Here is an 18674-nt window from a genome sequence, read left to right as displayed (position 1 = left end):
GCAAATAGTCAATGACAAAAAAGTGATATCAGTGGAGCGAGGAAAAAATACAATAAACAATATATACAATGGAGTAAAAACATGTGACAATAAGGCAGTCATTTAAGGTTATTAACTTTGTTGATTTATTTATAGTTGACTTATTTTAAATCACTTCTCAAAACCCCTGTCGCCCCCTTTCTTTATCAATTTCACTTACCTTTTTTGTTTACTTATTTTTATTTAATTTGTTTTTTTTTTCCTTTTTATTTATATTTCCTGTAATCATATTGTATTTATTAATTTATTAATTGTCATCTTATCCGCTTTTTCAATTTAATGAATTAATTGAATTTGTTAATCATAATGAATAATTTGTTTATTAATGGTCCTTTGCCTTTTAAATTCATGATCCGAACACTCTGCTTCTATTTAATCTGTCAACGCACTTTGTAATCTGTAGGTGCTATACAAATAGTAGTAATAATAGCTTTATTATTATTATGAATATATTTAATCTCTTTCTCGACTTGCACTTTTGACAACCCACTGTTTGCTGTTCACTATTCACGTTTATTTAAAAGGTACATCAAAAACCAATTGAATAAATTCACTATACAGTAAAAACAGAGACGACGCCCTCACACAGGACGCTTCTGCAGCCCAGCTGGGTGCAGTTTCCAGCTCCGGCCTGTGGGGGGCAGCGGTGTCTGCAAACAGCCGCTATGCCGCACTCACCGCAGCTAGAAGAAGAAAACTTGCTAGCCGCAGTAAACAAAGACTTCTGGTAAAAACAAAACACAATAAAACTCATAAAACATGAAGAAATACCAAGAAAAACGACAGAATAGAATAACATAGTGTTACGGAGCTTTGGAGGCCGTTCCTTCTGCTTCGCTTCAGGTTGGTTCCTCTCGTTTCGACTCTTTAATCCTTCACATTACAAACATTCTGGTTTTTCCACATCGGTTCAGATGATTCAAGATGAATAAACAGCAAAGAAAGTGGATTTAACAGGATAATTATTCAACTGCAGAGGAGCCGATAATCACGCATAGTAACTATATTCCTGTATATTTGAATTGCCATGTCAACATTTTTATATTTTTAATTTTGGTTATCTATACGTGTGTGTGTGTGTTTCTTCTTTAAACAGCAATGTTTTAAAAAAAATGCATTTTAGAATGTCTCAGTTCGTTCAGAACGCACAGTGAAATACAAAAATAAGTTAACGTTGAATAGTTCAACTAGTTATTAATAAAATACAGGCCCTCCTCACTTGGCGACAGAGTTCCGTTCGAGGACCAGGTCGATAAGCGAGGACCCATGTTATTTCACAGTGAAGGGGCGTGGCTGGTATATAGTGTATACAGTGTATATAGTGTATAAAGGGTGATGAGATACTTGACGCGGAGGCGCCGCAGTATTGTACACAGTGTACCATACAGACCGGTCAGAGAGCTGGGAGGAAGTCCCAACGCTCGTTTAACAGGTAGTTACGTGAGGAGTATCTGTATAATACACGGTGTCGTCCATTTGTCTGCAGCCACCTGGAGCCTCCCGATCCATCCTGGTCTCCTCCTCCCCGCCATGCCCAGAGCCCAGCTCCAGTAGCGGGTTAAGATGGCAGCAGAGCTGTACCCCACCAAGAAGCTGGTCCCCTCCGCCGCCTCCTCCCTCACCTCCACCTCGTCCACCAGCGCCGTGCAGAACCAGAACCACACCAACAACAACAGCAGCCAGGGCTGCAACTGGCAAGGGGTCTACCCCACCATCAGGGAGAGGTGGGGAACTGGGTTTGAGTCCCAACCACCGCAGTGGGTGCGAGTTTGGGTCATGTGTGACGGGGAATACCACCCATTGTCCGCATTCAAATGACTCTCTGCTTCTCAGAGACAAAGGTGTAGGAATGGGTTCCTTAGACTACATAACATAATAGTTTTGACCATTCCAACGCTGGAAATGGCTGGTATTTCCCTTCAAGCATGTAGGCCTGTTTTAAATTGCATTTCAATGTCTTAATCTTTTCCTGGCTTTTCATTGATATGCTTCAATTCTTCTTTGATTTTATATCATACCTTGTCTGCCTTATGTCAGTTTCAGTGGGCTGTCGTTGCTGTCCAGATTAGTTAGCCGTGTCTTGCCTCAAGCGGAGGTGGAAAGTCCAGGTTCAGAAAGTTAAACCCCATTTAGATTTGGAGTCAAGCATGTCCATTTCTAATGAGCACCAACACCAGATGACCAGTTCCCCGGCTGGAGCAAAAACATGGAAACAGGGCCTTTACTTCCTGAACCTGGAATAATCCACCAGCAGATTGGCGACCAACCAGAGCCACAACCTGAGTTAAAGACATTCCGCTTTTTGCGTCTTGTTGTGACTCTGGAAGGGAGGGTCTGACGACCGCTCCAACAGCTTCTTTAGCCCAAAGTCACGATGCCTCCCCCGTGTTTCCTTCTCCTCGTCTCTCACCGTTCTGTGGAACCGCAGGAACTCGGTCATGTTCAACAACGAGGTGATGGCCGACGTGCACTTTGTGGTGGGACCCCCGGGTGGGACGCAACGAGTTCCAGGACACAAGGTCAGACCCCCGGCGCTCTGAATATGACATTTGATTGAAAGTGTTGAAACGTTTATCAGTGAAATAAATCTTGGCTGTCGTCATGAACAGAAGAGCCCATCACAGGACAAACCCTCCTGATTTCTGAGCTGCTTGGCGGGAGGAGTCTTTCTATTTACTAGAAAGATCTAGACGCTCCCGGATGGTTCAAAACATCAGTGGGTCTGTGGGAGTTCTGTGGCCTGAATCTGGATCTGTCCCTCCCTCCCTCCCTCCCTTCCTTCCCTCCTTCCTTCCTTCCCTCCCTCCTTCCTTCCTTCCTTCCTTCCTTCCTCCCTCCTTCCCTCCCTCCCTCCTTCCTTCCTTCCTTCCTTCCTTCCTCCCTCCCTCCCTCCCTCCCTCCCCTCAGTATGTTCTGGCGGTCGGCAGCTCGGTCTTCCACGCCATGTTCTACGGCGAGCTGGCCGAGGACCAAGAGGAGATCCGCATCCCGGACGTGGAACCTCCGTCCTTCCTGGCGATGCTCAAGTGAGTCGCCGGGCATCGCCCGCCCTCTGTGATTTAAAGATCCTCCGCTTCCTTCCACTGGTCAAAAAGCCACTGACGTAGTAACGAGTAGAAATATTTATATAAATTAAAAATTAAATGTCATCAAATGTCAAAAAGTAAAAAGATGAAGGATACAGAGCTGGTAGATGGACGAGTTTTGGACTTTGTTCATTTACATTTCATTTAGCAGAGGCTTTTATCCAAAGCGACTTACAATTCAATGTTCATCTCTGAGTTGACCAGGTATCTGCCCCCCCCCCCCCCCCCAGGTACATCTACTGCGACGAGATCGACCTGTGTGCCGACACGGTGCTGGCCACGCTCTACGCTGCCAAGAAGTACATGGTTCCTCACTTGGCTCGGGCCTGCGTCTCCTTCCTGGAGACGAGCCTGAGCGCCCGCAACGCCTGCGTGCTGCTGTCGCAGAGCTGCCTGTTCGAGGAGCCCGACCTGACACAGCGCTGCTGGGAGGTGATCGATGCCCAGGCCGAGCTGGCGCTGCGCTCCGAGGGCTTCCAGGACATCGACGCCCAGACGCTGGAGACCATCCTGCGCCGCGAGACGCTCAACGCCAAGGAGATGGTGGTGTTCGAGGCGGCGCTGAGCTGGGCCGAGGCCGAGTGCCAGCGCCGCGACCTCGAGCCCGGCATCGAGAACAAGCGGCTGGTCCTGGGGAAGGCCATCTACCTGATCCGCATCCCCGCCATGCTGCTGGACGACTTCGCCAACGGCGCCGCGCAGTCGGGCGTGCTGACGCCCAACGAGACCAACGACCTGTTCCTGTGGTTCACCGCCGCCAAGAAGCCAGAGCTGCTGTTCTGCACCCAGGCGCGGCAGGGCCTGGCGCCGCAGCGCTGTCACCGCTTCCAGTCCTGCGCCTACCGCAGCAACCAGTGGCGCTACCGCGGGCGCTGCGACAGCATCCAGTTCGCCGTGGACCGCCGCGTCTTCATCGCCGGCTTCGGCCTCTACGGCTCCAGCGGCGGCTCGGCCGAGTACAGCGCCAAGATGGAGCTGAAGCGGCAGGGCACGCCCGTGGGACACCGGGTCACCAAGTACTTCTCGGACGGCTCCAGCAGCACCTTCCCCGTGCGGTTCGAGTTCCCGGTGCAGATCGAGCCCGACACCTTCTACACGGCCAGCGTGGTGCTGGACGGCAACGAGCTGAGCTACTTCGGCCAGGAGGGCATGACGGAGGTGCAGTGCGGGAAGGTGACCTTCCAGTTCCAGTGCTCCTCCGACAGCACCAACGGCACCGGGGTACAGGGGGGGCAGATCCCAGAGCTCATCTTCTACGCCTGAGAGCGCCACCAACAGCTTCCGGTGGAGCGCCACAACATGAAATATCAGTCCACCACCAACTGTCTGACAAATAATGGTCATGAGCAGTTGAATCCTGTCATTCTGTCATTCATCTTACGGCTGCATCACAGCATGAGCTTGGAGGTGTAACAACACACCTCCACCTTGTGAGGAAGAGACCTGTTTTTGGGAGTGAAGATTGGAACGGAGAAGAAAAGTTGATTTGCCTTCACGCCAATGACGCCAACGCCGCATCAGGAATGACCTGGATGTTTGTTTTCTGGCTTCGCTCTTCAAACAAAGTCAATGAGTCTTGTTTCTAATCCAGAACTCCCTTTTCACACGTTTTTGTTTTCATACGCACAAACTCCCCAAATTCACATTTTGCTTCTTGCAACATTTCTGACATTGGCATCGAAACGAAATGTGGACGTAAACACGGTTCGCAAAAGAATCGCAATCAGCTCAGACGTGATGATGTAACAACCGTGAAGATCAGATGGAACCTGCAGCTTATATGAAGTTCTGCTCCAGTGTCGTATATAAATATGAACGATTCATCTGCGTCATAACCGCAGCTCGGTTTGGAACCCGGGGACGAGTCCTGCTCCCAGCGGCGGAACCTTCTGCTTCTGCCGCCTGTTCCAGAACCTGCGGACCCAACACAACCCGAGCAGAACCTCGACGTTCCTCGGTTTTCTGCCTTTAAAGTCGAAGCTCGAGCTGCGACTTGTTTTGATATTTAGGCTTGAGTAGGTTTGATGTTCCTCGTGCTGTCGATGCTTCGTCTCTTTCTGCTCCGTAAGCTTTTGGGATTTGAACAAAGAAACGAAAGCAGCGTCTCGAGAGGTCGATCTGCCCAAATTCATCTGGGTTTAGGTTTTCCGAGCGTGCAGTACAATGGCTCCACAACAAGGTTTCATTTTTGGTGCTTTCATTTTGAAATCCCATTTTCAGATCACGATGTCATTTCAAATTCCTTTGAGTTTTTTTGTTGAATCTTCCCTTTAAAGACTTTAATCCCGACACGGTTCCTCAATGCAGTCGTCATGGTTTCGCAAACCTCTTTTGGCCTTTTCACCGCGTCTCCTTCCTGTTTCCTGTCATGTGACCCCGCACACTGGGGGGTGAACGTGTGCGCTGGATGCAGGGTTTTGAAATAAAGGTTTAACTACGGCGGCTTCTAAAGACTCGTTATTCCACATTCACAGTTAAAATGAGCTGAGGAAGCGACGCCAAACGCCTTTGAGTTTGGGGACGAACGGGGATTTCAGCTCTGGATCAAGCAAAATCTGCTCCGACGTCTCTACAACCACAAGGTTTTTACAGTTTGTTGTCATGTGATTTTACACGTCTCTAGACGGGGGCAGAGAGGAAATTTAAAACTGGTGTCTGGAGAGAGCTCAGCTGCACACACACAGAACCAGCCGCCGCTTTAGATTCAAGAGGTTTATCCGTCACATACATACTTACATACATATATGCAGTGAAATGTAATGCAACGCACCCGGTGAAAATTTCTTTCTACTAGACCAGGGGTGGCCAACCAGTCAGAGACTAAGAGCCACTTTTTTTACTGTGTTACTGCAAAGAGCCACATCATACACATGGGCACACATGAACATCACCCCATCCCTTCCTCACACACACACACACACAGACCTCTGCTCAGCCAGATTTATTGTAAATGTCACACACCAACATGATAATCTCTTTTCTTTTTCAGGGCGGCGCTGGTGACTTGCCTGCTGGCTTTTAGCAGAGTCGGAAAATGCGTTAAATCTCCCTTTTGAATATGCGTCTTGAACAGCTTCAGTTTGTTGACAAACGCAAACACACTTTGCACCAGGTCAGGCAGCATTTTTAACTTACCCTGCAGGGTCAGGTTCAGTCTGTCCAAGTGACACAGCAAGTCGACCAAAAAGGCCAGATCCATAATCCACTCGAGGTCCGAGAGCTCGGGATAGTCCTTGTCCTTCTCTTCCAGGAACAGTTTCACGGCATCCAAAAGCTCAAAGAAGCGAGAGACTACCTTGCCTTTTGACAGCCACCTCACAGTGCAGTGCAGCGGCAGGTCACCTGGAAGCCCTTGGTCCAGCTCAGCGATAAGATTCCTGAATTGCCTGTGGTTAAGGGCATGTGTGCGGATGTAGTTGACGATTTCCATCACAGGCTTCATGACGTTGTCTAAATTCAATGATTTAGACACGAGTTGCTCCCTGTGGATGATGCAGTGGAAATTCCAAAACTCGGGAAATGTTTGGTCCGCTTTGCACAGCCCCACAAGCCCGTTCACAGATCCGATCATGGCTGGCGCTCTATCCGTGGCTATTGCAGTTAGTTTCTGTATGGGCAGATTTGCTTTCGTAAATGCAGCCATCATTGTTTCTTTCACATCTATGCCACGGGTTCTGTCTTTTAATGGCACAATATCAAGGAGTTCTTCTTTGATCACACAATCGTTTGACACAGACCGTACAAATATTGCCAACTGAGGCTTGTCTTGTATGTCACAACTCTCATCCGATGCGACACTAAAATACTCACATGCTTGAAGGTCAGAGTGCAACTGTGATTCAATAGCCGTGTTAATGTCCGATATTCTGCGTTCAACAGTGCTGCGGGACAGTTGGATGTCTGATACACTTCGTTTTAGTTTGTAGTCCTCAGGAGAAAAGATTTCAACAGCGTCACTGAGGCATTTTTTAACGAAGTCCCCTTCATTGTATGGCTTTTTAGCTTGTGCAATGTTCCAAGCCAGTTGATATGATGCAAGCGTTACGGTCTCTGAGTGCTTCGTAAATTTTTGGAAAATCTGTATCTGCTTTTCTGCCTGACTTTTCAAAGTGACCAACATGTGCTTGCGGGGTTCAGTCCCTTTTGGAAATTCCTGGTCGATGTTAGCATGGAGTGAGCTGAAGTGGCGCTGAAGATTTGAAGTTTTGAAATGCGCTAATGACGCCTGACATATAAGGCAGAATGGCTTGCCATTACGTTCAACAAAAAAATATAAACTCTCCCACTCTGTCAAAAACGTCCTGTGTTCATCTTCATATTTTCGTTTTGCGGTGCTTTTTCTCCATTATGAGAGCGAACTTGACACTTTGTTTACTACTGAAATGACCTCGCGGTCCGCTCGCGACTGTAGAAATCTGCGAGCTGCAGCCAGTGTTGCCAGGGGATGGCTGCAGCTCGCGTGTCGCTCGCGAGTCGCGACACACACACACACACACACACACACACACACACACACACACACACACACACACACACACACACACACACACACACACACACACACCCCTCCAGCCTTCACAGTTCTCCATCGGAGATGTCCGATACGCAACGCAATTCGCCGGCCGATCCATCTTATATGTTGACGACTAACCATGTCAATAGTGTTGAAAATAAACTTCCAAAGCTTTTCGAATCTTATTTGGTGTTTTATTAGTCCTAATGCCGCGTTAGACGCGTTCCAGGCGACTGGAACGCGTCTATACGTTGACTTTGTATGGAGGCGCGCCGCCCCGGCGCTTTTGGTGTAAACGCGGCATTAGGACTAATAAAACAGGCGTTAATGGGACATGACTCCTGCTGCTGTCCGCTTTGAGTAAATGAGGAGGTGATCCGCGGTGGAAAACGAGTGATATATCATAGCGATTTTATAATCATAATAGGGAATGAATGGCTGCGCTTTTTTTTTTTCTGAGTTTTTGACGCTTGTCATGTGAAAGCCCCTTAAGAGCCGCATGAAACCAGCCCAAGAGCCGCATGAGGCTCGCGAGCCGCGGGTTGGCCAGGCCTGTACTAGACCAACTAACTGATTCCTAAAACGTAATTCAGTAAGTCGAATACTTATAGGGTAAAATAAAAATATGTAGAATAAATTAAAATGGAATAGATAAAGGGAATATGCTTATGAATATGGGATAGGCAATTATGTAAATACAGATATGTGCATTAAAGTGGCATGTGAATAAAGTGAGGTAGTGTTTGTGGGATAATACAGCACAGTATACAACAGTACGGTGAAGCAATACGCTAACACCAAACAACGCAGAACAGTGACACAGTATGCGTACCCCTGGTGAGGTCAGCGTTGACAGTATTTATGTCTTGATGTAGAAACTCCGTCTCAGTCTCTGTTCTCGTTGTGTGGCTGTGGAGGCTCTTGCTCCACCACAGCAGCTGGAACAGTCAGTTGTGGTGGTGGTGGTGGTGAGGATCCTTCAGGACGCTGCAGCTCTGCTACTACACCTCCTGGTGTATAAGTCCTGCAGGGAGGGGAGGGTGGTGGCAGTGGTACATTCAGCTGAAGGCACCACCCTCTGCAGGGCCCTCCTGTCCTGAGCAGTACAGTACAAAGCAGGCAGTGATGGTGCCTGTCAGGATGCTCTCCACTGCTCCACAGTAGAAGGACTTGAGGATCCTCACCCAGACCCTGAGTTTCCTCAGCTGCCTGAGGTGGTAAAGACGCTGCCTCGCCTTTCTCACCAGAGTGTCTGTTTGTAAAGTCCATGTTAAGTCCTCTGTGATGTGGACTCCCAGGTACTTGAAGCTGCTCACCCTATCAACAGAAGTCCCATTAATCACCAAGGGCGCGTGCGTCCTCGGTTGTGATCCTCTCCTAAAGTCCACAATCAGCTCCTTAGCTTTGCTGACGTTCAGGTGGAGGCTGTTGTCCTGGCCCCAGAGTGACAGGTCAGCCACCTCCTGGCGGTAGGCCTTCTCATCCTCATCGGTGATCAGGCCGCCATGACGGTGTCGTCAGCAAACTTGATGATGGTGTTGGAGCTGGACCTGGCCACACAGTCATGTGTGTACAGGGAGCACAGTAGGGGGCTGAGGACGCAGCCCTGGGGGGATCCTGTGTTCAGGGTGAGGGAGCTGGACATGTGCTTCCCCACCCTAACCCCACCCTAACCCCACCCTAACCACCTGGGGCCGGGCTGTGAGGAAGTCCAGGATCCAGGCACACAGTGGAGTGTAAAGTTCTAGCTCCTGCAGCTTGACAGTCAGTCTGGTGGGACTATGGTGTTGAAAGCTGAACTGTAGTTGATGAACAGCATCTCACGTCGGCCCCTTCCTGCCATCCAGGTGTGTGAGCGTGGAGTGCAGTACCTGGGAGACCACGTCGTCCGTGAATCAACAACCGCCACTTTAGAACCGGCAGCCATTTTAGAACCAACCGCCGCTTTAGAACCAGCTGCTGCATCGATGAAGTTTGGAAGGAGAGCAGACAACCTCCGTCAGGTAAGTTTTTCGCTGCCCCGTCCTGTCCTGGTGACTGGGTGGATGTTTGCAGGAAACATCTTCTCAATAGTTGATAATAACAACAAAACAGGAACAAAGCTGCAGCTTTGTTCCTGTTTTGTTGCCACAGTCGCAGCAATTGCACCGATGTGAAACAAGGCAAAAAACTTAAATAAACGCTAACTTACATAGTAATACACATAAAGGATAACTAACATAGTACTACACATTACATTACATTTCATTGATCAGACGCTTTTATCCAAAGCCACTTACAATTGTTCAAACACCGACGGACGCAGCCATCAGGAGCAATGAGGGGTTATGTGTCTTGCTCAAGGACACTACAGCATGCTAGCAGGAGGAGCCTGGGATCCAACCAGCAACCTTTAGATGACTAGACCACCAGCTCTACCTCCTGAGATACCATCCCCGTGACTAACCCTAACTAACCCTAACTAACCCTAACCCTGGAGCATTCACTCTGAAACCTGCCTGTACTGTACTCACTGGCTGTACTAACCCACTGGCTGTATCGCACTCACTGGCTTTACTGTACTCACTGGCTGTATTGCACTCACTGGCTTTACTGAACTCACTGGCTGTACTGCACTCACTGACTGTACTCACTGTACATACTGGCTGTATTGCACTCACTGGCTGTACTGTACATACCGGCTGTACTGCACTCACTGGCTGTACTGTACATACTGGCTGTATTGCACTCACTGGCTGTACTAACCCACTGGCTGTATCGCACTCACTGGCTTTACTGTACTCACTGGCTGTATTGCACTCACTGGCTTTACTGAACTCACTGGCTGTACTGCACTCACTGGCTGTACTGTACATACTGGCTGTATTGCACTCACTGGCTGTACTGTACATACTGGCTGTACTGCACTCACTGGCTGTACTGTACATACTGGCTGTATTGCACTCACTGGCTGTACTGTACTCACTGGCTGTACTGTACTTACTGGCTGTACTGTACTCACTGGCTGTACTGTACTCACTGGCTGTACTGCACTCACTGGCTGTACTGTACTTACTGACTGTACTGTACTCACTGGCTGTACTGTACATACTGGCTGTATTGCACTCACTGGCTGTACTGTACTCACTGGCTTTACTGTACTCACTGGCTGTACTGCACTCACTGACTGTACTGCACTCACTGGATTTACTGTACTCACTGGCTGTACTGCACTCACTGGCTGTACTGCACTCACTGGCTGTACTGTACATACTGGCTGTACTGTACTTACTGAGTGTACTGTACTTACTGACTGTACTGTACTTACTGACTGTACTGTACTCACTGGCTCCAGAGTCATAACCTGCACAGATATACCAAACTGGACGATGTCAAGTAGTGCTCTACTCCACCAGTCTCTGCGCTCCACCACCCCCTCCGCTCCACCACTTCCGGTTCCTTCCAATCTCGTCTTTTTTTTTTTTGGACCAACTCCTCGGCCCACAGCTTGTCTGCACAGCCCTGAAAGCTGAATACCACCTTCAATATGGTATAACTTTTATCCCATATGAATGTATTCACGTCCTGTGTGTTGTGGTTGTAATATGTGGTTGAATCGTATCTGACACGTTACTTCGAAAGACAAATTTCCTTCAGGACGTTTCTCTAACTGTTCAGCTGTGGCTGAGCGGTGAGAGCAGCACAGTAAATATTTATGCTTTGCAGCCAAGTTGTTGTCTGTAAACTCCTGGAAACTATTTCACAACGTCTTTTCCATGCGGACTTTAGTACACAGTCCATTTTGCAACGCACAATATTATTGAACGGATTGAAGGACTGAGTTGGAATTTGTCACAGCTTTCGGTGGTTTTCCTCATTTCTACCTGTGAAACGTGTGTTTTGCTGTTGAAACCAGTGACTGTCTCCAGCTGCTGCTGTTACATGTGGGGTCACCCAGGGTTCAGTTCTTGGTTCAAGTTTATTCTCTCTGTATTTGCTTTCCCGGGGTTGTATCAGCGTGTGTTTTAGTGTCTCACTGCTGTGCCCATGACACGTAACGGCACCTATTTGTCAACCCAATAATCCTAGTATTTTGGGACCACAACTCGATTGTTGTGGTAAAACAAAATCCACGTCCTAAATTGTCCTTTCTATCTCCTCGAGGCATTCTGAGTACGGTACTGGAAAGGATGTTCAAAGATATTTCCGACAGGGTGGTCTCTCCAAGTAAATGTTAGATATCATCTAGTTTCACATTTACTGTAAACAGGCTTGGTTATATTCTTTGTTGGTCAAATAGTTTGCTTTGTAGTTGCAGTGTTAACTACATTTTTGGGGACTCATTTTCTTAGCTCAAGCTAAACAGCGGAAGCTTTGCAGTTGCTGGGCACGCTGCTGTGCTCGGTGTACTAGTTATGAAATCATTTCAAATCAATAAGTGGGATCGTGGCATAATGCAGACAGCCAGAAATTAACCCTCTTTTTCAATTTTCGGCCTTTACTCAACATCCTAAATTCTTAGTGCCCTCTCGGACGTGTTTTATAATCCACTTTTGTCTTTCTTTCCCTCCTCTCTTAGGTTATCACAGAAAACATTGTCCTACTCACGGAGGAAAGAAACTACACCACTGTGAACAGTGTGGGAAGAGCTTCAAGAAAAGGGCTGAATTAAAAGTACTTGAGTGGAAGCATACAGGAGAGAAACCTTACCCCTGTCAACAGTGTGGCAAGAGATTCAGTCAATTAGGGAATCTCACACAACATCAGTGTCTCCACAAAGGAGACAAACCTTACCTTTGTGAACAATGTGGGAAGCGATTAAATCAATCAACTTATCTCAAGATTCATCAGCGTGTTCACACAGGAGAGGAACCATACCCCTGTGCGGAGTGTGGGAAAAGATTCAGTAAAATCTAAGATCTGAAGAGACATCGGCACATCCACATGTAAGGGACTGCACCACTGTCCAGATGGAGCATGGAGGAGCAGTTATTCTGTCATTTAGGCCGCTCCGAAGCCATCTGCAGCACTGTATACGAGAGGACTTTGGAATCAGTTCTAAAGTTAACAGCGTAACTACATGTAACTAACATGGTGATGTGCTCTCACTTTCTCACAGCTGCCTCCTACTGAGAACCTTGTCCCCGGGACACAGTCCTGAGTAGAGGTCCCACCATGATTTGCTTTTTGTTAAAGAGTCTGAATTAATGTGAATCCATGTCAGTTACAAGACCCCATTTAAATGTCTACATTTTCACGTGGCCATACAGCCACCTAGTGACCAACGCATAGAAACTAGCAACCACTAAGATTGCAATGATAATTTGTGCTGTGTAGTCAGACTAAGGATGACTGATGATGACTTTATGCCATTTATTAGTAGTGTTTGAAATTGTTTGTTAGTAATTAGAAATCGTCTAAACAGTTAACTAGTCACACATTGTTCCCGATAGAATGCCTTTGAAAGTTGACTGATGTCTGATGAATTAGTTTGCTATGTTGTGTACATGTATTACAAACTCCTTCCTATGTCAAAATGCGAACAATTACCGTATAAACCTGTTTGTGTAACAATATATGTAAATCTATATAATCACATAAGCATATATGCACACACATAATGAAGGACACAACCTCATATCCTCAGTCACATGTCCTTACTGCAGCACAGTGTTAGTTTGCAGACATTCCAAACCATGGGAGTATAGTCACTGCTATCATTGTTTTCGGCCTCCCCACGATTCAAGATTCAAGATTTTTATTTGTCACATACATATACATACTTCCATACATATATGCAGTGAAATGTAATATGCAGCTGCAAGAGCAGGAACAGCACTTCATTGTTCTTTGCGCATTACAGAGTTTACCTTATCTTAAACACGTATGAATCTGTGACGCCAAACTGACCATATATTCCAGACTCCCTGAAAATAAACTGTTGATCTCAGGGAGCTGCTCTTAAGCACATCTCTGATCCAACCCTTGCACAAAATAATCAATTCACTTTGAGACCTTTAAGAACTTTTTCCTCTTCATTGTTTATTGCAAAACAGGGCATTCAGCAAAATAATTTTTCTGACAGTGTCTGAATTCTGTCATTTTACTTACAAGTAAAACATTATCACAACAGTTTGTTGAAACCACTAATTGGTTTGAGAAGTGATGCATGAAGTTATGTGACTTTTATACGTAAAGTTAAATTACATTCACTAGTCAGGGAAATATCAGGAGCCAGTTTAAACTCTGGCCAGTGTTCAAGGAGCACACCAAAAATTCTTGCCTCAGGTCGGTCCCCACTTGAGTCCAAGAGAACTCTATTAATGTTTTTGCCGGCCTTTCAGTTTTTGTTTTCGATAAAAGTTTGTGCGCGAGTACATTCTTTATTGAACAAGTCAAAGAACTAACTGAATAACTCTTTTCTTTTTAGTTCTTTTTCTGTCACTTAACCTTGTGTTTTTTGTAACATCGCCTCATCTCCTTTAGAAGATTTTCACAGATCCACGAAAGACTCCTTCCTCGCTGGGTGAAGTGAATGGAGCCAGACTCATTTATTCCACATTCAGCCACAACCTCAGAAGAGCCCAGGAGCCACAGCCAGACAACCCTGACAGCATCGGCGAACCCAATCCGCGGGAGCCCCGGGACACCGGCCCCCGCACCTCGTAGCGGGTCGGGATCAGGGCCCATCCGCTAGGTTAACCATCCCGGTTCGCCTGGGAGGCAGACAGCTGGACTCCCACACGGCGCAGCCGAAAGCGTGCAGAGTGCTGTCTACAAAATTGGAAAGATCAGCTGAAGGCCAAGGCTTCCACCCTGCTTCAACATACATATACAAACGTACACACAGTACATACTGTATATGCAGTGAAATGTCTTTGCAACGCACCAGGAGATTATGTGAAATAAGTTCTAAACCCAACATAATGTCACAAATGAACCTCTTGAATCTTGAATCATACGAGTTGAGTTGAAGTCAAGTGCCCTTGGCGTGCGTTTTATTATTTTTGATAAGTCCCGTAGCGTTCTACCTCACTATTGGACCTGAATCCGTTTTTTCCACCATTTAAAATAATGTATTCATTTGCTGTCTTCATCATATATTTTTCTATTTTCTTAATATTTTTTATCATTACCTCATTTGTTCAATTATTTAGGATGAGAAAATAAATCCCAGAGGCAAGTTTGATTGTTTGTTCGTTTGATTGAAATTGAAGATTGAAATTGAATTAAATGTATCAAAAAACAGCTGCAATACCTCAGAGACCATTCAGTTGTAGTTTTTGATTGATTTTAGTTTCCTCTGAAGTTGGAGGTGGTGCCACATCTTTAAAAGTCATTTGTTTTGATAATCTAATAGTTTAATAGACCATATAATGCTACACTTTGGTGCCTTTTTAAAGCAACTGTCACTTTTTTTTTTTTACCTTCAAATAACAGCTCCAGAACAATTGTGAAGTTATGACTGGTTTTGTTTTATTTTAGAAATGCTCTCCCACTTTTCTCTCATATTTAGGTGGTCTAGTTCTAAGTAATCAATAATGTTAATAATAATGATAATAATATTGGAGCCACCTTGTCAGTTCGGGCTCCTGGCGTGCAGGCAGGGGGAGAGGGAGCAGCTTTGAGGAGGTGGTGCTGGGCAGGTGTGGATGCTCCTGCAGGAGAAACAACGCAGAGACGCTGTTGCTATGTACACTCCTTTGTGTTTGATAATGCGTTAGATCTGTGAGTAGATATTAGGATTGATGTTGGATCCATGGGAGTCATGTGACCAGTTGAACTGAATACTGCTTGATTTGATTTGTTTAACGGTATTTAATAGTATTTAAAAGAGGCATAAAGAGGAACATGCTCAAGAGTTTAAATGTTCTTAAAATAAATAATTTTATATTAATCATTTAAAAAAATAACTAGTAATGATAAGTAATCAATGATACATGTACGTTTGGAGAATATTAACAGTGACAGGATGAATATATTAAAAATAATGCCCTTCCAACCTGATTTAATTGACATTATTTAAAGAGAGGGAAGGAAATGATGTTCTTTTGTTTCTTTTATTTTTAGGTTCTCAACCCAACACACCTCATTCTCTGATTCTCTAATAAAGAAGGAAAAAAGTGTGGTTGTTCCGCGTCCTCTCTTGGTTTCTGTGCCAAGTCGAGTTTAGGCAGGCATTGAGAGTAAAAACCAAAATAACTCGACAGTTGATAAACAAGCTTGCAGCAAGGACGGGAGGATAAACGGCGTCAGACGTCCAGGAAGAGCTGCAGCCGCAGAGGTGACGAGCTGTGCGTGTCCTTGAGGCCAAGATGGCAGAAGATGTCCTGGGGAAGACGGTCAAGCAGCTCAAGAGGAAGCGGACCACTGCAAAGAGCAGATCCAGCAGGCGGGCCAGTTCCCTCTGTGATGGGGAGAACAGTACGCCCTCCGACTGCCTCAAGAGGGTTCTCCAAGCCGGTGATGACGACAGGATTGGACTCCTGGCTGAGATAACAAAAGAAGAGGGGGAGGAAGATGCGGTTCTTGGTGGAGCACTAGAGGGCGACATGGAGAAGACCTCAACTGAAGCTGAGGAAAGGCTTAAAGAAGTGAAGCACATCGTCCAAGTGAACCTGTGGTCAAGATATGGTCAATATGAGCTCACATCTGCAGTCCTAGAAGCAAGGAAGAATGACGATGAAGCAGGTAACATAGCTGTTGATGGTGTCCGCCCAGAGAGCTATGAGGGATAAAACACCACCAACAATACCTGCAGCACCTGTTGTGCTGTTGTTGGAATAAAAGGGAATATCACAGATGGAGGAAAGACTGGGAGAGCCTACAAAGACGTGGAGAACCATCTGGACCAATCGAAGTCAAGAAGATTCTGCTCCTAAATAGTATTGATGACAAGATATTAAAGGATCTCAGAGCGTCAACATATAACAGGGCTGCAGAGATATCCAGAGGCTGTGGGAATAAGGCAACCATCACTGTAGAGATCTCAAAAGACCTGGAGAAAATGCCTCCTGTGAAGGGAAACCAGCCGAGGAAAGTCATCGACCTGACACAGTCCGTGGAGAAAGCCTTGTCCGATCTCACAGAACTAGGAAACTCTGGTGCAATAAAGAAGCCATCGGTGATCGAAGCGATAGAGAAGCAAGTTACCTGACGTCATTAAAAGAGACTCCAGGCTAATCTTCATGGTGGAGCCTCGTAATAATGTCACCTCAGACAACCACTTTGGTGCACTTCTGAGATTCCTGAAAAACCAAGAGGAGATGCTGGAAAGGCTGACTCCGCTTAGAGTTGTGGAGAAGACGGAGAAGCCAGATCAACATCCTGGAAAGAAGTATGAGGAAAAATGTTTGAAGTGCTTGAAGAAGTGTGTGTTGTATGCGGTGATGGAAGGCATAATGATGAAATCTTCTTCTGTATAAAGTTCAGGGGGCTGGAACTCCACGAAAAGAAAGCCGCTTCGAAAAGCCTGGGGGCTTGCAGAAGGTGCCTTGGTTGCCATGACGATGATGGTTGCTGCAGAGACACCTCCCTATGCAGAAACAAAGACTGGCACCACCTCCAATCGCCATTACTTCCTCCGCCCAAGGGGAGACGGTAACAGGGGAAATGGAGAGGGGAGCGAAAGAGGCAGAAAAGGTAAATGAACTAATGAGCAACAGGACGTTTTTTCTGCGCTGCCCCCAGACCTGGAGGAAAGGTGGAGGGAAGGTGGAGGAAAGCTTTCAGCAACAACACTGCAAGAACAAGCCACCCCAGTGAAAATCAACCCGAGCTTCTGGAGAGGATTGGAATCAGTGAACTTCCTGTTGTCATGATGCTGTTGGAGGTCACTGCCAATGCAGGAAAGAAAATTGGGACTTTGATAGACCTTGCATCCGACACCAACTACATTACCCATAGAGGTGACGGAGTGAGAAGGTGAGCTTAGTTGTACTCGGTGTGGGCGGGATGACCACGAAGGTGAGTACACAAAGACGCCTCCTCAGAGTCAGGAGCAAGACGCCTAAAGGCAGAGAGGTAGCCCACCAGCTTGTCCGCTATGGACTAGATGAGATTGCCCTGGTACACAAGGTCATTGAGCCTGAGAAACTAAAGAAGTCCTTCCCGGAGCTTGAACCGGAGGAGTTGAGGCCAAAAGTCGAGCTTCTCATCGGCCACAGGGAGGGAAGACTTGCTCCACAAAGGGTGAGGGTGGTGGGAGACCTCGTCTCGGTGTGGAACCTGCAAGCCTGGAGGAAAAGAAATGACCCTGGCAGAGGAAAAAGAACTTGAAGTTATAAAGGAAGGACTTACCTACGTCAAAGAGGATGCTCACATAAAATCTCCACACTGGGACGCAAAGTATCCATGGACGGAGGATCCTCACGGAAGACATCAAGAGGGACTGGAAAGGGCCAGTTTGGTACACAAGCCACCAGGTGGCACCGGACCCGCATTGCGTGACAACTCCGGTGAGACCGGTGTGGAACAGCAGCCAGAAGTTCAAGGGACGAGGGAGTGTAGGCAGGCATTTCAAGTAAAAACCCAAATAACACGACAGTCATTTTGATGGTACACTGACATGTAATATGGAGAATGGTGCCTCTTTCAACCCCGCCCCCCCCCGAGCACCTGGTTTTGCACTGTGTGACTTCTGTGTTGTGCACGCAACCACTGGAAAAGTGCGTTTCACTTGAGGGCACGACATCACTTCCTTAATGTTTGGCTCCAGAAATTTTTTTTTTTTTTTTTGCCTGGAAAAAAAACCCCAACCTAAATGAGACTTGCCAGTCAAAATGTTATAAGTATAAGTTATGTAATAACGCTCATACGAACCGTAGCCGCTCCAGCTCCCAGGCGGCGTGGGTGAGTTGGGTCAGTGGTGCGGCCTCCACCTGCACCTCAGCCGGCGTGAGCCAGTCCTCGCTTTCATTGCACCACGGGGTTTGTGTCACCCCGACTTGCGGGCGCGAGCCGATCTGCCGAGCACATCTGGTACCTACATCAATAGCAGGGGGCCCATCCCTCCACGAGGCCTCTCCCCCCCCCCAACTCCAAGAGCACAATTTTAA

General features: G+C 46.8%; 1 protein-coding gene across 2 annotated transcripts; it reads left to right on the top strand.

Moving 5' to 3' along the window:
* The first annotated feature begins 728 nt into the window (after positions 1-728).
* btbd3a (BTB (POZ) domain containing 3a) lies at positions 729-5558 on the top strand. 2 transcript variants are annotated; one of them, XM_079999000.1, is made up of 5 exons: positions 729-766; positions 1526-1763; positions 2468-2558; positions 2947-3065; positions 3356-5558. In XM_079999000.1, the coding sequence occupies exons 2-5, from the start codon at positions 1603-1605 to the stop codon at positions 4386-4388; spliced, it is 1404 nt and encodes a 467-aa protein (XP_079855126.1). In that variant the 5' UTR covers positions 729-766; positions 1526-1602; the 3' UTR covers positions 4389-5558. The 2 variants fall into 2 exon arrangements, with proteins under 2 accessions (XP_079855126.1, XP_079855125.1); XM_079998999.1 differs by having other exon boundaries at positions 735-882.
* The last annotated feature ends 13116 nt before the right edge of the window (positions 5559-18674 follow it).

This window comes from Zeus faber (genome assembly GCF_960531495.2).
Source record: "Zeus faber genome assembly, chromosome: 4".
Taxonomy (NCBI): Eukaryota; Metazoa; Chordata; class Actinopteri; order Zeiformes; family Zeidae; genus Zeus; species Zeus faber.
This window is presented reverse-complemented; position numbering and strand designations above follow the sequence as displayed.